Source organism: Camelus bactrianus, chromosome 11, assembly GCF_048773025.1.
Source record: "Camelus bactrianus isolate YW-2024 breed Bactrian camel chromosome 11, ASM4877302v1, whole genome shotgun sequence".
NCBI lineage: Eukaryota > Metazoa > Chordata > Mammalia > Artiodactyla > Camelidae > Camelus > Camelus bactrianus.
In genome coordinates, this window is record NC_133549.1 from 42963578 (window position 1) to 42990661 (window position 27084).

The 27084-nt window shown below is 41.1% G+C and overlaps 1 protein-coding gene across 5 annotated transcripts in view; it reads left to right on the forward strand.

Moving 5' to 3' along the window:
* Window positions 1–27084, forward strand: part of HPSE2 (heparanase 2 (inactive)) — a 568967-nt gene that overhangs the window by 432007 nt on the left and 109876 nt on the right. For 4 of the 5 annotated variants that reach the window (XM_074373795.1, XM_045507507.2, XM_074373794.1 and 1 more), the window contains exons 8-9: window positions 6120–6226; window positions 10827–10941. In XM_074373795.1, coding sequence (XP_074229896.1) covers window positions 6120–6226; window positions 10827–10941 — 222 coding nt within the window. Of the gene's footprint in view, window positions 1–6119; window positions 6227–10826; window positions 10942–13297; window positions 15172–27084 lie in introns of those variants that run through there. The other variant, XM_010971071.3, reaches the window with a different exon arrangement.

Genomic DNA, 27084 nt, shown 5'->3' on the forward strand with positions numbered 1-27084 from the left:
ACATTTCATAATTCTGGTGAATGAAAAGAATGCTATTGTAATAACTTTGAATCCACTTTTTTAAAGTAAATTCCCCAGATCACTACTTTCAGTATTACCAGAAAGAAGTCACTTGTAGCCCATCTGCCAACTAATCACATAAACCTCTTTGAGCACATGATTGAGTTCTGATGCTGTAATGGAGAGCCATTGAGGTTATGAAGCTGGGGAGAAAACTGTCATGTTAACAAATGGCAGCAGTGTAGAGGGTGGTCTTGAGAAGGATGGACTTGGCAAGAAGACCAAGGGAGAAATGATAAGATTCAGAACTCCAGAAGGGGCAATGAGAAAGGAAAGGGCAGAACCAAATGATCCCCTTCTCTTTTAATATAGTAGGTAGCTTCGAGTCAAAAACACACAAAAAGAATGGAAAGAAAAATTGGACGTCTTATAAATACAATAAAGAACAAAGAGGCAAGGGCACCCCCAAGGAGAACTATGTGCATAGGTAAGGTTTAAGAAACTCCTTGAAGCCCTTCAGCTCCTTCTAACCTGCAATATAGGAGACCAGTTTTGGTTGCTTTAAGAGCTACTGCTCTTCCTGAAGTCCTGGGGATGGTTGATTTCCAAGTAGATGAGATGCTGGAATTAATGGACTCCAGCTTCTTTGGGAGGGCGGGCCTCCTGCCAGGGCTGATTAGCCCAGCTGGCCTGTCCACTATTCCTGTTTTATTGCTTCCTTTCTCATTAAGGAAGGTGTTGGGTTTGGATAACAATAAACAACATGTCTGCTGCTACAAGGCTACCATCACTTGCACAGCCAGTGGCTGAAAGCAGGCTCTCAGGAGTCTTTTTTAAAGACTGAGATCACAGTTTTGGAGAAACAGGAAAAGGAAGCCCAGGTCTGAAAATGTGCCACAAGAATGGTTATTTCTCTATTTTTACTGTTTTTCTTTTTTTAAAAAAATTCAAAGTGGTAGGGAAAATAAGAAAAAAAAAACAAAAAAACAAATCAGTACTGTTTTTCTCTTTGGTCCTCCTCTCTCTTGATATAGCCACACGAAACAATCCTGATGTCCTCAACCCCTGAAATATGAGAGAAGGGAGCCGGAGGGATTCCCTTCATACTACCCTGCCCCCAGCAGGCCGAAGGATTCTGAGCAGCCACTGGCAACTTGCTGAGCTCTTCTGGGGGTGCCTCAAAGCTCCCTTGTCCACATAGGTCCAAGGGCTGAAGTCTACTGGGGACAAATGAACTGCTGAAAGGGAGCCAACCACTCACCTCGCCTCTCCCCTCACTTCAGTAATCTCAGCACTTGTACTTCTCCCTCCCCGGACAATATGTTCCTAAAATAACCTTCATTGGCACATCATTTCTCACCAAGAACTGTACCCTTGATCTCTCCAGTCTTCCAATTTTCTGTCTTCCAGCACAGGGGGAATCATATTTATTCACAAAACCACAGTGTTGAACTACATACCCCTTAGTTTCTTAGAGTTTCACTTTCTAAGGGAATTTTGCAGCTGGTTCCATCTGCTTTTCCTGATTTTTTTTGTTCTCTTCTGCCCATACTGCTTTCCTGTCCAGTCCCAACCAGCACCCAGCTTCAGAACCTCCCCAACACGTCACCGTGATGGTCTTCTCTGCTCATGGTAGACACACAGTACATCAAACCTCTCTCCATGTCTCAAGTGGTAAATGTTCAGAAAATCCTTATTGATTCATGCCAACTACTCCCAGAACCTTTAACATTGATACTTTGTAGGACTCTCTCCCTCACCGAACATTTCATATAACTGGCTTGGTTTTGTATCAAAGTGCTACCTCCCTATGTTTTTTGTCCATGTGGCTTCTCTAGAAAAGGACAGGACTTGCTCCTATGCTGAGTGGATAAATGAACTACTCTGAATGCTAATTATGTCAATATGAATTATCCATGTGCATTTTAAATTCTAAATGGACCTTACCCTCTACTTAGCATACATCTGGTCTATTACCTACCACCATAAACATTCAAAAGAAAGCAACCAACTCTAATGTTAGATGGCTCCAAATGCAGTCTCATGGGCTTTGGACAAGGAGAATGGTCTGGGTAACATTTTATTTACTTTGAGAGCTTACCATCTGCCAGACACCTTTCCAAGTGTTTTACAAGTATTAGGTCACTTAATATCAGAAAATGCTCTGAGATAGATTTATTATTATTCTAATTTTACAGTTCAGGGAATTAAGGCACAGAGAAGTCACACAGTGAGTCAAGGATAAAACCAAGACTCCAACACAGGCAATCTGTGGGCAGAGTCTATGCCCCTAACCACTGATCAATGCTCCTTCACCAGTAACAAGAAGTCTTAGATTGTTTCCTTCCAAATCTTCCAGCAAGTCAGAAGAGAATTCAGATGAACTTTATTTACACCATATGTGTGTCCTTGCAGAGGCCTGTGTACACAGTAATTTATAAATCCAACCGCTTTCTGGAATCAAGTCCTCATTTAAAGGAGCTAGAGGGGCCTCCCTTGACCACTATCTAAAATCTCAACCCTACCCTCCTGCCAAGGCACTTTCTGTCAGATTACTCTGTTTCATTTTCCTCCTAGCACTTACCATTTATTATGTTTACATGTTTATAATCAGTCTCCCCCCTTGACTAAAATATAAGCCAATGAGAGTAGAGACCTCTGTTTCATTCACTGTCTGCCCCTAGAACTCTGCTTGGCATATAGCAGGTGCTCAATAAATATTTGTAGAGTGAATGAATAAATCCATTTGATAATGCCTTCATGTTTTGGGATGGACATCCTTAGCCCTTTGTTAGTCTTGTTTTTATACATTCCCCTTAGGTAATTTCACCTCCTCCTGTGGCTTTTCCCACCACGCTCACTGTTTACCTCTAGGCCAGATCTTGTTTCTGAGATGACCAGCTCTGACTAGCTCTCACTTTTTTTGCCTCACATATTTGTTGTTTATGTAATTTTAAGCTCCATAATCAAAGAGACTCTTGACCTTTGGGGGATAGGAGCTAACAGGACCTTCATAAACACTATAAAAAATTAATACATTTTAACATTTTGTATTTGGAAAGGATTTACATTTCATCTACTCCAAATTTATGGCTTTACGTGTTGGTGAAGAAATTGAAATCCAAGATAATGATGATTCCAAAGTCTCAAGCTATTATGCTGTAGAACCCCAGATTTCCAGGGCACATTCCTCTTTCCACATTAGTTACCTGCCTATTAGAGTCCACCTCTCTTTTTGCTAATGCTATACACACACACACACAGCTATGAGATATAATTCACGTATCATAAGATTCACCCTTTAAAAGTGTGAAATTCAGTGATTTTAAGTATAATCACAGAATTGTGAAACCATCACCACTATTTAATTTAGAACATGTTCATTGCCCATCAAAGAAACCCCATACCTATTTGTAGTCACTCCCCATCCTCCCCCCATTCTCCTTCCTTTTCTCCAACCCTAGAAAACCATTAATCTACTTTCTGTCCCAGTGGATTTGTCTATTCTAGACATTTTATGTAAATGGAATAATATATGACCTTCTGTGTCTGGCTTCTTTCACTTAGCTTAATTATTTCAATGTTCATCATCTTATAGTACATACCTTTTTGTTTTGTTTTATTCTGTTATGTTTAACCAAACCTGCTTTCTCTAATTGCCTCATTTCAATATCTGTCTTTGAGCAGAAATTAAATTGTGAATATCCTGGAAGCCAGAGGCAAAAAAGAAAAACACTAATATATTACTCAGTTCTAGTCAGTGTTAAAAGAAGCACAAAGTCTATCAAAAGCACAGACATTTTTCTAGTACTATATTTTAAGGGAAATCATCAGTGTAATCCTTTAATTTCACTACATGGCTCTGTCTTCTGATCACTCAAGGTGTTTTTCTTGCTTTCTCATTTATACTGTTTCCAGCTCCCCTTGGGTTGGGCACTCTGAGCAGTGACAAGAAGTGGGAGAGGATCACCTTGTGGTGTCCTCAGTGACTCTTTCTGGGTGAAAGGAGGAATCCTAATTTAATCTTTAACAACATTCCAGTTTGACCTCCACTATTAATTTTCAGGGTCTTTCTTGATCACAGTTCTTTCTTACATCTCAAATTTTAAAAATATATACAACTTTATTCCTGAAAGGGTCAAATGCTTTTCCAACCCTGATTTTAAAATAAGTCTCAAATAATGCACAGTCTCTAGAAGATGGAGGAGAAAGGGCAGGGAGATATACCTAAGGAGACATGAAAAGAGGAATATGGTTGCTTGCCGACGTCTGTCCGTAGGTTTGGGAAAAGGAAAGTTCTGGCATATGTGTTACATCCCATGTATGTTTTCTCTTTTTTTGCACCTGAGGTGCAGAAAATTAAATTAAAATCATGTTCCTCAGCTACAGCAAACTATTATCATCAGTTCATCCTTTTGTTTTAATTTTCACCTTCGTCTCTAATCCCCACTTGCATTCATCTCCTTCTTACGCATGCCTCTCTTGTGTCTTTATTTACATGCCCCTAAGAGAGATGTATCTTTATATACTATTTTGTGTTATTAGGTATGAATGAGTAATTATATAAGTAATATTGTGCCATAAATCTCATTCTGTTTCTATTTTTTAAAACTTACCACTAAATCTCTAAAGCCTATTCATGTTGCTGGATTTACATGGAATGTTTTGCTGTAGCTGCTGCATAATATTTTATGGTATGTATCTACCACATTTTGCTTTTTCATTCCTGCAGCAATGGACACCTGCCACAAACAGTGACATAGTGAACATCCTTGTCCTTGTATCCTTAGAGACCGAAGGTGAAATTGCTTTGGTCTTTATGTCTAGGAGAGGAAGGGCCATAGGGCCAAAATACACTATCCTCTTATCCTCTTTTGCATAACTGGCACCCTCTCAGTCCCACCTCCTATTCTAGCCATCACTTCTGAGACCAGAGCTAGGCAGGGGCACAGGCAGCAACCAGCTTGGTGCTGGTGTGATGCCGTAGGACCTCTCATTTCCTGCCCTGGGACTTCTCTAAGGCAAGTGTGGAATGAAGGGACCCTGCTCAGCACTCGTGCCTGCACAATGAAAGAGTGATGACAGTCACAAGATTATCCTTGACTTTTGGAGGATAGGAGCCAAGGGATAAATGCTTTCCCTGGTTTCCCCCGGTGGGGACAGTTCTGAGACAAATTCTTAAGGCTCTTACCAAGATCCTTGTTGAATTGCGTTCAAGTTGCCAGCAGTGGTTGCCAACTTGAAAACTCATTCTTGTACTGTTTTTCTCTTCTTCCCTTTTTCAGTCTCCCAGTTCCTCATTCCTTCTCCCTGTTATTACTTCCCAAATGACCTACCTATAGACAAGCCTTTGTCTCAGGCTCTGCTTTCAGAGGTTACCCAGCACACAACATTATCCCTAAGTACTGCCAGATTGCTTTCCAGAGGATCTGAGCCCAGATATGGATAGTCTGGCCAGTTTTTAACTTGTGGATCAGAGACTGGGTCGTTTCAAAACTTCAGAGGGTCACCTTTTGACAAGAGGCTTTGTCTCTGCGTGGAAGGTTGCTCCCTGTGGAGGATCTATCACCTGTGTGTCAGTAACTTTTCTTTTTACACTTAATGCAGTTATTTTCAGAATGTGGTTGCAATATACATACATGCCTTGGTAATTATAAAATACCTCTCCCAAACGTTGATCTCTGCCCTCTCTTAAGATTCGCAACTGCTGATGCATGGACAGTGCACTCGTCCATGGGTGTGCCCTACAGAGAATTAAGAAAATTTGCTTCTCAATACTTGTTAGTATGGAAGCATCGTGTGATCTACATCTTCCAGTGAAGGGTGTTGTAGCCAACTTATGTCCTAAAATATGTACTTGTTCTCCTGTCACATTGTTACTTGGGTTTACTTAGGGGGTAAAAAAAGATCATTTCTTTGAGTAGACATGTACCAATGTTAATACTTTTGTGTGTGTATGCCAGCTCACTGTATATGGTGTACCAACATGAACAAAAGCACAGATCATGACCACCTGGGAGCTGGGGATCAGAGGAACTTACTAAAGGGAAGTTCCCTTCTTATTTGGGAACAGCTCTTTAAAATCTCATTAACTCCGTCTGCTTTTGTTGTGTGAACAGGTGGTTAACACATACACCCCAGGAAAGAAGATTTGGCTGGAAGGTGTGGTGACCACTTCAGCTGGAGGCACAAACAATCTATCAGATTCCTATGCTGCAGGATTCTTGTGAGTAACACTTGCAGTTTCACCCCCAAGGGCTTTGAGGAAAGAAGGGTGGGGATTTGTTTCCCATCAAAAATTCTTCATCTATTTCTTTGTAAATGTGTTTAACCATTCAACAAACAGTGATTAGGGACTTGTCTAGATACTAAGATATCAGGTAAGGGAAGATCAGGAAGGGCTTTATGGAGGAAGAGGCATTTGAATGGGACATAGAGAGATTTCTCTAATTTCTATAGGTGGAGAGTGCTGCTGACAGTACTAGGGGGCATTCTAGGCTGAAGGAACATTTATGGGCAAAGGCACAGAGGAGGGAAAATGACTGGTGTGACGAAAGCCTCGTATCTGCAGGGACGTAGTGAGGGCTAAGATTAGGGATGGGTTTTACCACCAAATCTTGGAAGGCCTTGAAAACCAGGCAGGGGAAATTAGGCCTTGTTCTATATTCAACGGCACGTCATTGAAGGGAGCAGAAGAGAGATACCATCTGACGTGTTTTAAAACGTTGGCTTTGGCGGTAGTATGTGCAAGAGTTTGGAGAGGCAAGAGGTAGGAAAATTATTTGAAGGCTACTGCAGTAGTCTGGAGAACAACTTAAGCCAGAAGCATAAGGGCCTCTGGCTGGCCTGCCAGTGTGATGTGACAGGGACAGACCCCTGAGGACCACAGACTAGCCAGGTGGCCTGTACCTGGTTCAGTGTAGTCTGTGGTCCTGGCTTTATGGCTGAGCAAGTTCTTCCTAAGAACTGAAGCTCTGCCCTCAGCTGCATGTTTTACTACGAATGGCTGCTCCTAATTATACGGCTGCAGTTCCCCTTCATTAAGGCAGCTTCTTCAGTACAGTTGTGAAGGACAAATCAGGCCCGTGAAGCAGCTTGTCTTTACAGGTGGAATCCTGGCAAACGCAGATGAAGAGAATGAGTCAGTGTGCTACATGGTGATACCTGGGATCTTCCAGCCCTGGGTCCTCACGTGGAGCAGCACAGACAGGTTGCTCAAAGAGACTGGTTCAAATGAAGGAAATGGAGTGATCAGCAGTCGATACAGTGTTGCTAAGGGTCTCCTTTCAAAAATACACTCCTCACAGGGTTTCACTGCGAGATGCCAAATTGGCAGTCAGTACTGCCGGGGGGCCCCTTGGATCAGCAGAGGCCTTTGCTCAGCTGCGACAGGACTCTGCTGCAGGGCCCAGCAAACAGCCTGCTTGTACTGAGTGCTTTTGTGAACATGCTTCCCTTTAGGGAGTGATGTGAAGTGAGAAATACCACAGACTTTCATGAAGGGAGCTAGAGAGAGACCTGCCTTTTCTTGAGCTCATCAGCCAAATATCCATAGGTCTCTGCAGTCACTTTACAACCTAGATTAACACAGTTGTTTAGGTTTCGGTTGTAGTGCAGATATCCAGTGCTTGACTGACACAGATCCAGTGAAAACCAGCTCATGCTGCTCCTGGTCTCCTCTCTTACTGCTTTGTCACTCATTTGCTCCTAACTCCACCGGCAGTACCCAGATACATGCCCTATGAGTCCAGTTCTCCAAAAAGCATAAATTGCTTCCTGGGGGAAAAAAAGGTAAAGCATTCTAGGAAACTCCCTAAGGCTAACAAGAAATTGGAAAGAAGGCATTTTTCAGCCCTTTTTAAAATATATGGCTTAACTCTAAACTTACCAGGACACATATACATGCATGTGCGAATTAGAATTCTCTACTGCCAAGTATTCAAGGGTAGTTTTCCCAGTCAGGGCTTTGAGATTCTTTGATGCACTAAAGACACCCCTTGACATACTGATACATCCCAGCACCTTGTAGTGTCTGCCACATAGTAGATATTCAATAAATTTTTGTGCAATGGAAAATAATGGCTGCAGAGGCATCCTTGGTGAGACATACCAGTCATCTTGCCACTTTTATCTACTTGAGCATAAAGGGGAGGCCTGGAACACCATTTATTTCCCCTTCTCAGGAGGTTTATTATTACAGGAGGAAGATGGCAATAACTCCAGAACTAACCATTTCACTCTCAAAAGCCATGGGGAAGCAGGGGCTCTGGTCACGGTCATTTTTGAATGCCCCAGACCCCAGATACGCAGATGGTATGTGGGTTTGAAGAGGAGGATGCATATTCTTCCCTCTCACTTTAGAGTTCTTTTGAAAGCTTCCCATATACTAGCCAAACAGCCCACCAGATTTACTAATTAATATTTACTTGTTGAGTTTATATTCTTTACAGGTCGCTGTGCTAGGCACTCTAGAGGTCACAAGTAGGAATTTGATACCGTTTTTGTAGATGAGAACGGAGTTATCTGCATGCCCAGTGCTTTACAAATGACTTACACGGTCACACGGGCTTCTTTGTACCTCTCCTCAATGCTGAGGAGAAGGTCTGGCGTTTACGCTTGATTAATTAATTTTATTGAATGAATAATGAATGAATGAACAAATGGGATCTTTCCACATATTAAATATCAAAATACAGTCCATATATTGATATCCAGATGCCACTAGAGGCAGGGGTCCACATGTATGTGATTACACATTTATTCGTCATTTTGTTTCTTCATTCATGCAATAAGCATGGATAGAAGGGTGAGTAAGACAAAGTTGTTTGTACACTTAAGTACTTGTTACACGATAGACCCTACTGTGTTTGTGCTATTGCAGTGGAGAGAGCCCTGACTTAGGTGGCATCGGGCAGAATTCATGTTACACTTCTACCATAGGTCGGTTAATGCTGTGTCTCGGTGGCTAAAGGAAAAGCCAAACCTGTTCTCCTGATTTCACAGGGTTGCTAAGTGAACAAAAATAATAAAGACAAGTAGCTTAGCCATGGGATATTCCAAAAGCAATTTCAGTTCCCTGGATCACAATGTCCCAATCTGAACAACAACAACAAAATGGTTCTACTATATTATTGTCAGATTTTCTTTTTGATTTAAAACTTTTGTTTTCATATTTTGCTGTGTTTTGTTTTGTTTTGTTTTTGTAACCCTAATTATTAGTAAATATTGGTTAGTTTTATGGGAATAAAATATAATTGTTAATGTGAAAAAGATTTGAAAATATTAATCATATTTATTCATAATATAAAAATTAGCAACGCTTTGTATTTCAGAGAGGTCACTGGTTTGAAGCTCCATATGGTTTCAGATTTGGGAAATCATAACTATGCAGGATTTGTCCCTCATATGCTGAATGGTGATTCTCAAAGTTCCTAGAATTTAGTTTTATCCAGATCAATTTCAACCTAACAAAGAGTATGAGCACCTACAGCGTGCCAGGAACTGTGACGGGTGTTTTGGGTACAAAGCTAAAACATGTGACTGTTTTTGTTGAGCTCATACCAACTGGGGCAAGGCAGAGAAGTAAGTAATCAGCATTCAGTGGGCCAGTAGAGGGTATGACTAAGAGTTCTGGGAAATACAGAGAGGGGAAGGCACTACTGTTGGCTGGGGCAGCATTGTTTAGAAGGAGATGGCATTTGAGTTGGAAGTTAACAGATGGGAAGAAATTTGCCAGGTAAAGTGGGTTAGTGGAAGAGAGGAAGGGAATCCTAAGGAGAAGTTAAAACATGTCTAAAGACTCAGGCAAGTATGAGAAAGCATGGTGTATTTAGGCAGCCAAAAGTAGTTCTGTGTGGCTTAGAGCCTGGGGAATAAAGCTTAGGGTGAGAGAAGAGGTGACAGGTGAAGCTAGATAATATATGCTCAGGAAAGATTATGAAATGCCTTATCTTTTATACTGAGATGACTGAAGCTCTAAGTCACATTTCTGACACATATATTTTTACAATTAGAAGTTTCCTTAAGTTTCAGAAGAATACAAAGAAAGAAAGGAAAGGAAATCAATTCATGAATGAATGACTGAATTAAATGTGTAAATGATGAAGGCAGAGTTAGCAGTGGGTGTCGGAAGAATCACAAGGGCAGTATTTTTGAAGCTAGCATGCCCTGGAGAACGGGTGTTTGGCATGATGGGGTATGTGATAAGTGTGTGAGCAATGCAGGTCCTCCATTGCAGCATGTGTATGAGAGTAGCATACTCCGATCCCTGTACAGTTAGTTATAGTGCCAAGGAAATTATTGCGCTGAATACTGACAGTGATATGTGAGGGATACAAGTGACTGGACCACTCTTGCATTGGTCATGGGAGTATGTGGGTTAGAGTCACATGAAAGGTACAGGTACAGTGAATAGGTGAAGCAGGGGTGTTTGAGTGATGGAAAATATAGTGTGTGTGCTTCTGTGATTCTGTGTCTTGTGGTCAGAGGGGATGACTTTAGGCTTACAAATGGCTAGGGTGTTTATTTATGTGTTAGTATTATAAAAATAAAAGACAAGTCACTAACAACAAGCTAATGACCAAAGACAATTCATTTTACTCCCCTGAATCTGTTGCTTTTCTTATAAAATGAAGACATTGGATTTGATCATCTCTAAAGTCTCTTCTGTCTGTGCATTCATTGCTTAAAATGATCTTCTCCTTTAAATTACTAGGTAAATTTGGTGGGTGTAGGGGGTTGGTGTGTATGTGAGCCAATTTCTATAGAGCTCATTATATGCCATTTAAAAAAATGTATTGATGTAGCTTTCTTTCCCTGCTTTTTAGGTGGTTGAACACTTTAGGAATGCTGGCCAATCAGGGCATTGATGTTGTGATACGACACTCATTTTTTGACCATGGATATAATCACCTCGTGGACCAGAATTTTAACCCATTACCAGTAAGTGTAAGATAAAGATTCCCAACTCCTTTTCCATGTCCTTCAGTTCTTGTGCCTTGTTCCACATTGGGAGAAGTTTTCTTCTCCTTCTGTTACCAGTTAATTTCATAAATTGAACAGAAGCATTCTTGGCCCATTTTACAGACTTTTGGCTTCACTTCCCACACACACTGCAGTATATACACACACATATGAACATATGCATTTATGCATATACACATATATACATTTATATATTTACATATTTATTTACCTCTATTATTTTAACCTTGTGCAGTTGAGATTCCACATCTACTTGTGGCCTGTTTGAACTCTGCTTGAGAGAGAATTTTTCCGCATTGTTTTCTTTTAATGCTAATAGGAGACATTAGTTAATGTCAGATGCAACATGTTGAAAACAGATGGGAGAGTGTTGGCCAAGATCGGATACAGTAGGAACGCATCCCTTGGAGAGTGGCTGAAGTGGATGCTGATCCCTCTGTGACAACGAGGGGATTTTCCCAGGGCATCCCCTTCTCTGGGAGAGCAAAGGGAAGGGAAGGCTAAAGAAGAATGGCAAAGGCAGAGATCTGGGTTTGTCCAGTGACTTTACTAACCAGTCAAAGAAATCCCACTTAGTCCAGAAAAGCTGTGCTTATCAGAAATAGTTTATCCTTCTCACAGACGTCTTTCTTGGTCATGATAAAAGGTCAGAGTCCTCTCATTAACTCATAGTATCAGAGCTAGAGATGATTCAGTTCCACCTCATGTGGCAGAGGGGTTGATGGCCCGGGGTGGGAGGAGGGAGCATGTAGAGCCAGCACTAGAACCTGTCCCTGTGCCCTGGTCCAGTGCACTTCCTACAGAGTTATTGCTGCCCTGAGGTCCACAGTAAACAAACCCAACTGGAACCAGTGATGTTCCTGCCATTTGCTTCCCTTTGCCCATTTTTACCACACTCCCCATTCTTCTCACCATCCCACCCCAGCCCAGACCTGAGCCAGGAGGCCTCCAAGCCCAGAACAGAGAGCAGCTTGGCACCCAACAGCATCATTTCCATGTCTCAAAAGAATCCCTCTAGTTCAGAGTACTAAGCAATTATTTTATCCCCGATCATACATGACTCTAGTTAAATCACAAATACTAAAGCTGACTGGCACAGTTGCTTTTATTCACAGGGCCAGGAGACCTCTCTCTCCACGTGTGTGTGGGGCTTGGGTACAGAGGGATGGAGAGGGGGTTTTCAGTTTGGAACCACAGGAGTTTTTGTTTGTTTGTTCATTGTTTGATTTGAACTCATAAACTCGTAGAGATAAAACAAAATAATAATTAGAAAAGCATCTATGAAATGTAAGCACTGAACAAATATAATGTCACACCAATATAAATATTTACTGAGCACCAGGCACTGGGGAGGAGACAAGTAGTGGCTAAGTGGATACACAGATAATGGAGTACTGTAAGAGGGGGTCAGCAGGGCTCCTTTAGAGCTCATGTACAGGGAAGGCTTCTCTGAGAAGGTGATATTTGAGCCAAGAGCCCAGTAACAGGAAGAAACCAGACATGCAGATTTTGCAGAAGAGCTTTCAGGCAGGGGAAGGGGCTAGCACAAAGGCTCCGAGGCAGGAACAGACTTGGCATGTTTGAGGAAACACAAGAACACAAGAGTGCTGGGGACCTGGCAGGGAAGAGGGCGGCTGCTTGGACAAGAGACAGCCCGGGTCAGCTCACGAGGCTTTGAACGCTGAAAAGAGTTTACTTTTATTGTAAGTAGTATGAAAAGCCGTTGGAAGGTTTCCTGCAGCGAAGTAACATGATCTACCTTACATTTTTTAAAGCTCACCCTGGTATAATTAATGCATTAAATATTAGTTATATATATTTTAATAATATGGATAATAATTTACAGACCACTTTCATTTTCCACACATCAATAATACTCCAAACACTCCTTTCTTCTCTCGGCCCTTCCTTTTTCCCGTCTTTCCTTCCTTCCTTTGTTCCTTCCTTCACACATTCAGATCTCATTCACTCCTCTTGCTCATGCACTACGTGCTGATCACTTCCTGGCAGTGAACCACTGTGCTGAACCAAAAAGACAAGGTCCTTGAACTCCTGGAGCTTATAGTCTGTTGAAGCATACTGAGAAATGGGAAGTATATAAACACATAAATAAGATAAATGCACTTTGTCATAATTGCTCTGAGGAGAGCCTGGAGAGATAGGCATGACTGTTTATACTTACTTTGCTGAAGAGAAACTAGTGTTCTTTGAAGTGACCTATCCAAGGTCAGACAAGTGGTAAGAGCTGGCACTCTCAGAGGTTTTCAGTTCTAACTGTCATTTTCTTTTCATTGTGCCACACTGTTTCTTGCAGTACTCTCCTTGGTATCTGTGCTGTGATCTGAGGCCACTGTTTGTTTCAGAATTGGATGTGGAGTTGGAAGCAGGCATCTTGAGGAACTGCAGAGAAGAAACCTAGGCTAGAAAAAGATGGTCTTTGGGTGACTAAGATTTGATTTCCAGAGCTGCACAAACCTGGATTCCGTATCAACTCTCTGTGTACCTTTGCACAGCTGTGTGTGGGTTAAAGATGCAAGTTCTCATGACTTTGTTCTCCCCAAACGACAGTTAATGCATGTAACATAAGCGTAGCACAAGACACCTTGGTGGGTAGGTGGTAGCAACACCGAGGTTCATGGGAAGCTAACAAGCCCTACTGATTTAGCACAAAGGCTCAAATGATGTGGGCAGGTGTATCTCCAAAAACACCAAGCTCTAATAAAGAAACTGTATGTAAAAACACTTAAAAAGATAGCAGGCTGTCTTTTTATCTTTCTTTGTGCTAATAAATTCTGCACCTGATAAGTAGAGAACTTGGCAGCTGAGGGAGTGTGTCCTAAGTCTCCTGGAAAGAATTTACTAGGCTAGATCAGGGCACCAGTCTTCCAGACCTTACCACTAGACCCTGGGATGTGTGATGGAGACAGACCTGGAATCATACTGATTGCTACCTCAGAGAGTTATACAGTTGATACCCAACCACTGCCAATAAAAAACTGTGGGTTTTACTTTGTGATTAAATCTTTAAGAGCGTTCATTAAGAGTTTAGGGGATTAGTGAATTGTGTTTCCGCTTCCCAGAAAAATCACCATTTTCTATTCCTGTTCCTTCAAATTCAGCTCAGTGCATTTCAGGAAAGGATCTTATTGGCAAATACTGTTTTTTTCCTGTTGATGTTGTTATGAGGGTCTTAGCCTAATGGCTCCTCAACCCATATCCCACATTTGCCCTCTACCCACCCAGTCAACTTTGATCCCAGTTTGTAGGATTCCAGCCCAGCTCTGCCAAGGCCATTCCAGCAGTGCCACTCCAATCTAAGGCAAGAGAGAATATGAAGGTAGCCCTTTAAAAAAGATACTTGCCTTCAGAAAAGGTCATTTTCAACTACATCCCATGTTCTTTATGGCTTTTCCTCTAGAAAAGTGCCAACTCTCCTCCTATTGCGAGATTTTCCTTTTCCTGAGAAGAGGAGAACATTGAGTTCAGCAGTTCTTCATTACTTGACTCCCACCCCTTTCCCCTGACCCCCACCCCCTGCCATTGGGAAAGTGGGAACGTGTGAGTCTCCACAGCCTGTCAGCCAGTCGTGGTCTCCCTTGGGAATAAGGGATGTTTGTGCAGAAGAGATCTGCACATTCAGTGGACATAGTCCAGACCCCACCAGCCATGGGCATTTCTCCTAAGAGAGGGTTTTGGAATTTAGCTTGCTGCTTTTTTTAAGAGCTTGATTTACAGAGCTTTCAGGGAAAGGAATGGTGAATTACTAGTCAACATCTTCTTAACTCCCACACCAGTCTAGCAAATATAATTCAATTCAAAAAACATTGACACTTCAAATGTGTCTGGCTCTAGGCTAGGTATTCTGGGGACACACAGATAAATAAGATTTGGTTCCCTCATCTGTAGAGCTAACAATCTGGTGTGTGTTTGTGTTTGAGGGATTACAATGTAGTCCTCTACTTAGAATCAAATAGAAAGCTAGTTCACATTGGATAGCCTTTTCTACACTGGGCATAGTGGTAGGGATATTTATATTTGCTGTCAACATTCTTTCTTGCTGACTGTCCCTGATGAATAATAATAAACATTCAATTCAGCTCAATGCACACTTACTGAACACTTGTTGTGTACATTGTTCTCGAATACAGTCAGTGGTCATGGATTGGCATGCAACTCACTAGTCTATAGTGGGATCAAACTTGTGGCTGTGGTTCCCATAGAAACACACTCAGAGCCAATCCACCACTGTTCAAATGTTGTTTGGCTATTGCAAAGAAACTCTGCGTCTTAATGGTGGCTGCCTAGCTTCATTTGTTAGCCTATCACAGGAGTGAAACCCTAGGTACTCCATCCTTATCTCCCTTTGAAATGTTAGGCAGTGCCTTTTTGCTGAACAGCCATGACGTGGACAGAGGATCAGTTTAAATCTGTCCCTTTCCTGAGGATGAACATCCAGTTATAAACCCATGTCCCATTGATGCTGGCCGTTGCAGTTTCTTCTTGCAAGAGGAGCACTGTCTAATTAGGAAACCTCTTGGGGAGCGACAGGAGTTTGGTGCTATGACAAGATTCATAGGTTCTAGTCCTAGCCCTACCATTAATTAGATGTGTACCTTTGGGTTCCAATTTTATCATCACTAAAATTGTAATAAAAATGTCTCCTCTATCTGCCTCTAAAAGATATTGTTTAAATCCTTTAGAAAACTAAATATGACAGTAAGAATCATTTTATGTATACACGTACACGTAGAAGATTACTGGAGGGAACTACATCTAAGTGTTCAAAGTGGTTTTCTTTGGGTGGTGAGGTTACAGATAATTTTTATTTTCTTTTGTGGATTTTTTTGTATACAAAATTGTTTTAATCAGTATTATTGCCTTCATAACCTGAAAAAATTTAGGCTTTTTTTAAAGTAGAATGTTTTGAAAGAATTAAGTGCTTTATTACACTTGTGCTATGTGCTAGATATTGTGCTGAACACTGGAGACACTGTCCCTGGCTTCATGGAGCTTACAGTCGGATGGGAGACAGATAAGTCAGCAGGGGCCGTAGCAGAAGTGCTTTAGCAGGGCAGAGAGGAACAAAGCCAGCCTGGTGGAGGGCAGGCATGGGGCATCAAAGAAGGCTTTCTGGAGGATTCAGTACCTGAGCTGGCTCTTGAAGGTGAAGGGCAGGTTAGCCATAGGAAGAAGAGTTTGGGGTCTGGGGAGAATTTTCCAAACGGAGGCAATAACATGTACAAAGGGTCAGAGACATTAATTTTCCAGGCAGTTATGGTGGATGGATTATGAAAACTGACTTAGGAAAGCTTTTCCCATCGCTGTCCGTTGGCCACACAGGGTGTGTGAAAATTAAGGAATTTCAGAGCTACAAATCTGGAGGTGGTGGGGCAGGGGTGGTACAAAACCTCGCCAAACCGGCCTGTGACCTGTATCTTGGTGTAGCTTCCTTTCTCTTTCTTTTCTTTCCCGTGGGAGCCATCAGGAAGATAAAAGAAGCAGAGAGTACCTGTTTAGGGGTAGCTGTGATGTGAAACCCAATCCCCTCATTAGAGGCCCTGACAAAGACTTCTCCATGTGCAGCCTTCCTTTGTGGGAGCCCGCGGCTGCTGAGAGAAGGGCATCCTCAGCTGCAGGATCAATCACTGGGCTCCGTGTCGGTGGCTGAAGGCCTGGGCTGCATGCCCGGTGGGCATGACTTGCTTCTTTCCTCCTCTGTGCCTTTAAACACTGGCCTCTCCAATCAGAGTCTGTACCTGAACTATCTGACTAGGCAGGTAGCTCTTTTGCCCCTAATGCTTTAAAGAGAAGCCCCTCTGATTTTTAACTACCGGCCCTCATCCTTTGCTTATTTACCAACCTGAGTGGTTCTCATGGGATGTCAGTGATACATGTCAGCAGTTTAAGAGCTCGCCCTGGTGGAAGCTGCCTCGGGCGGTAGAAAGAGCTCTGCACCTGGAATCAGAAGATGTTGGCCCTGGGGCGGTGCGGCACCACAATGTTCCAGCTGCTGAGTCTGCATTTCCTGCTTTGTAAAACGGGGCTAGCTGTGCTGGGGTTGGGGAGTAGGGAGTATTTGAATGTAGTGCTTACAAGTATTGGCTTTGGAATCAGACTGACCTGAGTTTCAAACCCAGTTCTGCCATTTACTACAGTATCCCTGGACAGATTACTCATCCTCAGCAACCATCCGTTTCCCATCATAAAATGGAGACATTAAGAGTGTCTACCTCTGAGCTTAGTCGGAAAGGTTTGAACGAGCCAGTGCGTATGTATCTTTTACGTCATAGTAAGTACTCAACAAATGTCAGCTGCTATTATTATTCATAAAGTCACTTTGTAAAATGTAAAATTCTGTAAGTCAGTAATAATTATCATTAATAACCTGAATATAACTGTGGCAAGATAATATACATTTGAATATTGGTACAGATATCTGGAAATCAATCAAGTAATGATAACTAAAGAATGAAAAATTTTTTGTAAAATTAAGTAACTAGAAAAATAGAACAAAAGAGGAAAGCTTTGCTTCCTATACTTGAAAAGAACTGACTGCAAGTGGTTAAAAACAAACTAAAAATTACATTTTATTTTCCTCCAGAGAAGATGCTGCCAGCCTTTCTTGGGGAAAGGCAATTAAGGCAGTAACCACACTGCAATACTAGCTCTAACACCTTCATCTGATATTTATAAATGGCCCAGTAAGCCCTGGAAACCATGATGTGTCACATCAAAGTGCTAATGACAGCACATTATGTGAATCACTGAGAAGCAACAATTGAAAATCTCACTCTGCCATCAACCATTTATATTGTTCCCAGATGCAATACTGAGGGATTACAGCTACAGCAAATTGTGCGGCAACCTAAATAAATTAGGGAGAGGTAGAAGCAGCAGTTACAGCCTCTATGTGTTTGAGCTTAGGAGCATAGTGTGGCATGCTCACAGCACCCTCCAGATGACGGAGGAGCAAGGCCAGCTCTGGAAGTGAGAAAAGCTGCACCTCACCTAACCTCATCAGTTCACCTAATGCACTAGAACATTACCTAAAAATAATCTGACTAGAAGCAGTGGGGAGGGAGGAAGAAAAAAGAAAAGAGATAAAATGGAATGCCCTTTGGTGGGTTGGAATGATCTTTTGTGAGTGGCACAATATGACGAACCTAAGGTTAATTCATCTTAAACACTATATTTGCAAACACTAAGGGCACAATGATGCCTGGTTATGACATTTAGGAACCAAAATAGGCCTCTGATAGAAGGAACCATGAGAGCCAAACATAATATGTTTCTTATATTTTTTATAACTCAGTGTTTTTTGTTTGTTCAAATAAAAGCGGAAGTCTTTAAAAATAGAAATAGAATACAGATTTTCATTCTTTTTTAAATGCACTATGCTATTTACAAATTAAAAAAAAAACTATCAGTCTTTAGATACCTCACTAACTTTTTTACACTGTGTATTTCATCTCTGATGTGGTTTTCAGCATTGAAAGGATTGAACAGACCACATCATTTTGACTCACTGTATCTAAACTTGACTTGAGCAGACTTGCCTTCTATTCCAGAATTCACTGCCCTCATCTTCATGTCAAAATCCTTGCAGCCTTTCTTCATTAGAACAGTGATTCTCAAGCCTGTGCACATTATAGTCACCTAGAGGGCTTTTAAGAAAATACCTATGCTTAGAAACGACCCTCAGGGATTCTGATTTAGTTGCTCTGTAGAGGAGCCTAGGTGTTTGTATTTTTTAAATCTCTCCAAGTTATTTTAATGTGCAACCCAAATTAAGAACCACTGAGTTACAGGGTTCCATTTACCCTGATTAAACTGGGAGTTAGCCTTTCCTTTTCCTGTACTCTTTTGTACCCAACTTTTGCTTCAACTACCAAGGTATTAACTAAATTTTAATACTACCTATCATTAACTTATCTGACAAATATTTATTGAGTATCTATTATGTGCCAGACATTGTTCTAGTTTCTGAGGAAATAGAGGTGAAGGAGAAAGATAAAATCCCTGCCCACATTAGAGATTACAGTCCAGCAGAGGAGACTAAAAGTGAACAAGTAAACTAATACATAATTAACTATAAAATTCAAAATGGTGTGTAGGAAGCAAACAGGCTGTGAAGTTGAAAAATAATAAGGAGAGGATACCTCTTTAGAAAGTGTGGCCCAGGAAGTCTTTGCTGAGAAAGCAGCCTTTGGAGAAGCTGATGGAGGAGCAGAGGATTCTCTCAGAGGGAGCAGCATCTGCAAAGGCTGCAGTGGTGAGAGGCTCGGTCGCACATCAGACGTGGCGCAGTGCCTATACAACTACCGTGGGGCGTGGGCCACCCATGGCCTGACACAGAGTCAGCCAGCAAACTGCTCAGTACAGTTTATCTCAGGCTCTCCACCCCTGATTCCCTGCCCTACCTGTGCCACTAACATTTGGCAAACCGCTTGGCTTCCTCTCTCTTTGTGGTGTATCCCACTGCCGGCCCCTATGTCTGGGGTCCTTGACTGAGTCTTCTGTGTTTCCCTGTCACTGACCTGGTCATCTCCACGTACACCCTCTGTCACCTCTCAGCAGGCTTTGAAACAAGGATGGCAAAATAACAATATTGTGGAAGCTGGTGATGAACATTTGGGAGATTGTCATACTATTCTGTTTTTGTATATGTTTTAAAATTTCAGTGATTGTTTTTAATGTCCTTGTGCTAGAGTGTTGTGACATACAATGAAGCAAAGCGCTGTTTTCATTGCTCTGGGACATAAAAAATAAAGTCAGATTCCTTCTCTCCATGTTTACAAACTGTTTGGGGGTGACATAGAGCCTTGGAGAGAGAGCTAATAGATGATGCACTAAGGTCTGTCTTGTTCACTCAGTATCTCCAGAGCCAGACTTCTGAGTAGGAGATGTTATTGTTGGCTGGAGGGAAGGCTTGTGCAACAAGATGCCATTAGTGGGCATTTGCAATATTCATTACCTAAAGAATACCTGTTCCTGAGAGAGCTTCTTGCCCTCAGAGTACCTTCTACTAAGACAGCAGGAAAGAAGGATTTCCTTAGGACAGAAGGAAGACCAGGAGTTCTAGATCTGATTCCAAGTTTGGCCACCAACTCACTGATCCTGGGGCACTGGGCGCCCTAGGTGCAACCTAAATGTGAGTGTTGAACTTGGCCATCTGTGGTTCCCTTCAGCTCTGATGTTTTCTGCTTTATTGTCAAGCTTTCTATACCAGTATTTTCAGACAAACCTCCCAGCTTAACTGACACTAATAAAACCTTTTAAAATAAAACTAAACCTCATCATTTCACTTTTAAATCATTCAGGGGTAATTCTACTTTTCTCAAGGCTCTTTTAGCCCTTTTACAGCAGTTATCACTTTCTTTTGTTATTAGAGTTGTTTGGATACATCTAATTTCCTCTCCCTGTAAGCACCTTGAAAACAGAAGCCATCTCTCATATCTTTATATTTCCCACAGTGCGCTGCTCAGAGTCAATCCTTACTGAATTCTAAGGTGCTCAGTGACTGGGAATCTGGAGGCTGCAGTGCACTGCTCAGTAATGGAAATATGGAAGGCAGGCTTCATTGTTAGGTGTTGCATGCACTCTGTGAACAGGGAGGTAGTTAACATGGTCCTTAAGAGGCTGGGCTCTAGAGTCAGATCTGGATGTGAATTCCAGCCCCACTGTCTACTTGCTGTACGACATTTGCCAGATTCCCTCATCTTCAAACATCTGTATAATAAGGATGCTAATAGTCTATACATCACAGGGTTCTTGTGAATGCTTAAGACAATGCTTGACATTTAGTAAGTATATAATAATGTGACCATTATTATCTGTTCTAAAACAATAAATATTTTCTAAGTATAGAAAATTATTCCTTGGAAGTGGATGAAACTCTAACATATTGGGAAAGATTGGAATACCTTGGAAACAGTCGTCACCATAGGCAGGTTTTACATACAGATGCTCAGCAACAGGAAACATTTTAGTTATTACAGTAATGATAGTTGGCACATATAGATTGTTTAGGATTTCCAAAATCTTCTACATCTCATTTCATACTTTAGAAACCTATATAATAATACTTTCCTATTTTATCTTCTTTGACTTTACTCTTTATGTACCATCATAAGTTTCCACAGCTTATTTCCACTCACTGAGTCATCTGGCTTTTCAGGCTTCTTGACAAGGCAGGTAGATAGGATAGATAAACCCATTCTGTTTGGCAGAGAAGAAAACTGAGGCCCAGAGAGGTCCAGCAACTTACTCAAAGGAACACAGCAAAGGAACAGAGCCAGTGGTTCTGAGTTCTATGATTCTTCATTACTCCTTCATCTCCCGACTCTGATTGGTTACCCAACTCTGATTGCCACAGCTTTGTCAATTCAAGAATTCAGGTTAATCGTATCCACTAGCGGCCAAGGCAGATAGAAACAGCAGTGAGGAAGTAAAAAAGCTGGCTTCAAGGTAAAATAAAATGATTCAGGAAATAAAACCTGGGATTTAACTGTGGCTGACTCTTGTAGATTTACATTCTTACTGAATAATGAAAGAACAAAAGGAAAAAGGAACAAATTTTCAATTTCATGCAGCAGCAGGTTAGTTTCACTGCTTATATTGACTATTCACAGAGCACTATGGAGAGTCTTCCTCTCTTACGACAGCTATCATTTTGCCTCATTATTGTATATGTATGTGTCTACTCCTTGAAAGTAGGACTACTTTAAAACCTTTCCACCAGTGCTGGAGCTGAGCCATCCCCTAATGTTTAGCCATCTGATGATGGATGGCAGATCCACTTCCAGAAGTCAGTTAAATTGGGAGATCCACAGCAGCGCATTTTTCTGAGGAAATTTCCAGGTTGGCTCTGAAAGATGAAAGATAATTAATGCCTCTTCATTAACCTTACCTCCTGGGAAGTACTGCAAACATATATTTGAAGATTTGCCATGAATGCAAACTGGTCTGGACCCTTCCCCTTGGGGGGAAATGAAGGAAAGGTGTTGTTAGTGTCAGGGACAGCATACCAACTGCCATCAGTCTGTGCAGTGGAGTCAGCTGCAGCTATAGTGTCTGGAATAGCAGGGGCTGTAGGAGTAACAACTTAATTTAGTTGGTGATAATCTACCTTAAGTCTCCAGTTCCCATTTCTCTGGACATACGGGGCTGTGGTATTGAGATACTACATCTCTTGATATCCCTGCTGCCCTTTCGATCTTTTTTTTTCTTTCAATTTTTCAGTCATACATGAATATACATATATTCATTTTCACATTTTTTTTCACCATGAGCTACTACAAGATCTTGTATATATTTCCCTGTGCTATACAGTATAAACTTGTTTATCTATTCTATATATACCTGTCAGTCCTTTAGATCTTAATCAAGGCTATGATTTCCCTTTCTCCTCCTGGGACCATCTTGAAATGGAGTAGGAAGATGGACTAGGGAGTGATTTACATGTCCCACTATATGTGAATATTTCTACTTCATGTAAACATCCCATTACATGTCTCACTATTTCTTTATATGGGACTCTTTTAGGTCAGGAGAATCCCCTCTGGATATTATGAGCATTCACAACCCAAACATGTAAAAAATCAACGCGTCAATAAGATATTGAATCCGTCCAAAGGGCTTCACACACAAGGTCACTTGAGGTTTATTTTCCCTATTAGGAACCTTGCGCAAACGTAATTAATTGAATTCAGAGCCCTCTACCCAACAAAATGGGTAGGATAGTAACTTGGGTAACAGAGCCATAAGAGTTTGAGTTCCTTCCTCCCCAGAGTTTCCCAACATACTTGAATGGATGCATATGGTCTTTGGTCCACATGGAGAAAGGGAGACCTCAGTCCTACCTCTAGTCATCTTTCTCCTTAAAACAGCTAGATCTGGGATAGAGAGGAAGGGAAGGATCAGAGGTGCTGAGGAAGAAAGCAGCTCCACACCAGTAAATAAGGCTTTGAATTTATATTAATTTATGCTTTTAAAAAATAACAGCTTTATTGAGATAAAATTCATCTACCAGAAAATTCACCCTTTAAAAGTGTTCAGTTCAGTTGTTTTTAGTGTATTCATAGAGTTGTGCAACCACCCAAATATCACCCAAAAAGGAAATCTACTTTAGAATATCGCTCAAAAAGGAAGCCCCATACTTATTAGCAGCTACTCCCCATTCTCCTTTTCTTCCAGCCTCTGGCAACCACTCTTCCACTTTCTATCTCTGCAGATTTGCCTATTCTAGATATTTCATGTAAATGGGATCATACAATATGTGTCCTTTTGTGACTGGCTTCTTTCACTTAGCATAATGTTTTCAAGGTTCATCCATGTTGTAATACATATCAATACTTCATTCCCCTCTAATGCTGAATAATATTCTGTTGTGTGGATATACCACATTCTGTTTATCTACTAGTTGATAGACATTAGAACTGTTTCTACATTTTGGCTACTATGAAAAATGCTGCTTTTAAACATTAGTGTACTAGTTTTTATGCAGCATATTTTTTCATTTTACTTTGATATAAACCTTGCAGTGAAATTGCTGGGTCATGTGTTTAACTTTTTGAGGAACTGCTAAGCTGTTTTCCAAAGTGACTTCACCATTTTTTATTCCCAATAGCTCTATATGAGGGTTCCAATTTTTCCACATCCTCACCAACACTTGTTATTGTCTGTCTTTTGATTATAGCCATTCCAGGGAATGTGAAGTGGTGTTTCATTATGGTTTTAATTTGTGCTTTCCTAATGACTAATAATGTTGAGCATCTTTTCAAAATGTGCTTACTGGCCATTTATGAATCTTCTTGGAGAAACGTCTGTTCAAATTCTTTGCCATTCTTTAAGGGAAGGTCTGTTTATTTTTAATTGTTGAGTTGTAAGAGGTCTTTATAATACTAATCCCTTACTGGATATGTGATTTTCAAATATATTCTCCTTTTCTTCTCTTAATAGTGTCTTTTAAGCACAAGCGTTTATAATTCTGATAAAATCCAACTTACTTGTTTTTCCTTTTGTCATTGTGCTTTTAGTGTCTAATTCAAGGCCAAAAATTTACTCCTATGTTTTCTTCTGAGAGTTTTATAGTTAGCTCTTACATGTAGATCTGTGATCCATTTTGAGCTAATTTTTGCACATGATGTGAGATAGGGATCCACTTTCACTCTTTTGCATGTGGATACAGTTGTTTCAGCTACATCTGTTGAGAAGACTATTTTTTTTTCCTCTTTGCATGGTGTTGGCACCCTTGTTGAAAATCAGTTGACTGTAAATCTAAGGGTTTATTTCTGTACTCTCAATTCTGTTCCACTGATCTAAATGTCTGTGTTTATGCCAGCACCATACTGTCTTGATTACTGTAGCTTTGTAGTAAATTTTGAAATTGAGAAATATGAGTCCCATAAAGAAAATGTTCTTCAGTTTCAAAATTGTTTTAGTAACTACTTTAAGTTTTGAGTGTTGTGTCAGTTGTGCATAGCTCAACCAAATGAACTTCCAATGTTCAGTCAGCCTAAAACCCCATATTGGGTGACAAAATCATCATTACTGACATCATCTGTTTCAGCTTTAGGAACCCCTTGCCTCAGTAACCTCAGCCACATTGACTTTAGGTTGGGGTCACAGGGTTCACTGCCCCATTGTCATGATAATATCCTTTCCCTCACCAATCTGGGGAGAGTTAACAACAGTCAAGTTACCATTTTGGTGGCTTGTTGCAATCATATCCCTCACTGCTCAGCCTCTCAATATTAGCTCAACTTTTGTTCGTTAACAGGCAGGACACTGGGGGACCCTTACTCTCCAGCCTTACCCACTATTTGGATATGAGCATTCCCCACTAGGTCCTGGGAAAGCTTCTTATATCCCTGAAACTGGCCTGCAAAGCCCTAGTCCTTCCTCTTACAGAAAGACATGCCACTGTCAGCACCCCATCCTCATCATCTTAGCTGTTAAGAACCGGGAAGGGCCTGAGATTTTACCCTACTTGCAATCTAATATGTTAGCCTTTGCAGATTCATAAATATAAGCAGAAGACACAAGATTCCTGGGTTGGGGACAAAAGACCTAAATACTAATGCACAGCAAGCATCATGAACATTACCATAATTACACTGGTTCTGCTGGCCACCAAGTCCCAAGGGGGAATGCAGTGGGCCCAAATACAGCAGCTTGGAGTTGCAGCTGAGGAATTCAGAATCAAGGGCCCAGCAAACACTGTGGCAAGCAGTTAACAAGCCAATCTCCCCCCTCTCTGGAGGCAAGCATGGTAGTTATACTGTGGTCACTTTGACCCATTTTGTCACCTGTGTAAGTAGCTGCATAAACTGCTCTTTAACAGGAGACAGATAAGCCTTTTAGTCTGGCACACTCACCAAGAGCATGCAGGGACCATCAGGGCTGGTGGCCGGCTCCCTCTCCTAACAATCCCCTCCTTGGCCCTGTGTGTTCTTGACTGAATTCAAATTTTTATTTGAGTGTGCCACTCTGTCAGCCGCTCTGATTAAAGTGACTGATGGAGGCTGGGACCAAATTTTTTCAATTTGTTACAGTATGATGGTTAATTTTATGTGTCATGTTGGCTAGGCCATGGTACCTAAATATTTAGCCAAACATTATTCTAGAGTAGACTTTGAGTAAAGCAGATTGTCCTCCATAATGTGTGTAATCTGTGTTCCTTAAACATAGTAGGCACTCTATAAACGTTTGTTGAATGAGTGAGGGACTGAGTGTGTGAGTGCATGATTGGAGTTCTTCTACTGCCTGTGGTTGCCTTGTCCATCATCTCCATCCAGCAGAAATGCCTAGCTATCTTTCAAGGTCCATATCACAGGTCAACTCTTTCTCAGAGTTTTCCTTGAATTCTTCCAAGTGAATGTTATCTGTCCTACTTCTAAGCTTCATTAACATTTTATCTGCATCTTTTTATGCACTTAGTAGATATGATATTGTCTATAAATATTCATAGTCTTTTACAAACTTGTCATATTTCCCTCCCTAGAATGTAAGTTCCTTGAGAGTAGGGACTTGGTACACTGATTCTTACATCTCCTCTAGTAAATAGTCAAAAATTGTATGCTGAATTGAGCTCAAACCAGGGTAGGGAGTCACTGTTGCAAACGTGCTAATTACCCACATGACATGAGGAAATGGAGCCCTAAAGACTTTAGGTAATTTACCCAGAGATCATCCACAGCCTACATAATTTTCATATCTTGCTCATATCTAAGCCCATTGAAGTCCATCTCAGCAATGTTTCTCAAAGTCAAGCCATCCACTATCATTACTCCAGTCTCTCAGTCACTGTTTGGTCGCTGTTTAGCTCTTGTCTAGATCATTACAGTGGCCTTCTCATGGCTCCCCTGCCTGTAATTTCTCCTGCTTCCAATGTGTCTTCCACAGTATCAGTCAGAGACAGTCATGTTACCCACATTCTTCAAAAATCTTTGTTAGAGTCCCATTGCATACATAAGACCCTCAACTCTCAAGCATGGCATTCAAGGACTTGCCCTGCCTTTCTAGTCCTATTTTGAACCAGTTACTCCCCAGATTACATATCACGCACTGGAATCATTATTACCTTCAGCATACGCAATACCTTGCTTCAAAGCCTATCCCCACTGCCACCTTCTCTAATCTCCCCAGTAGGAATCTCTCACTCTGGTTCTCTAGTAGCACTTTGATTATGTTACACTTGGTTCTCCAATGCTGTCTATCATAGTTATAAATACACAGGCCAGTCTCTCCTTTTAGACAATGGACAAATTGAAGGCATGGAATATTATGATTTATTGTGCCTAGCACATAATAGGTGCATATAGAAAGATTACTAAATTGGCTGAATTAAATTGAAATGAGCTTGAATTTTGGATGACTAAGCCATTAGAAACCACACTTCATTTTGAGGAATAATTACAGCTGCTATCTAAAGGGACACTGATTATAAATTCTTTACTCACTCTCTATACTGTAAGACACCAACCATTCAGGCAGTTGTATATCAACTACAATATGGGCAGAATGGCATTTCAGATATATTTAGGACTACTTTTCTAAGTGTTTTGCTGGCTCTGAAAAGCACCTGGGTGCAGTGACTCT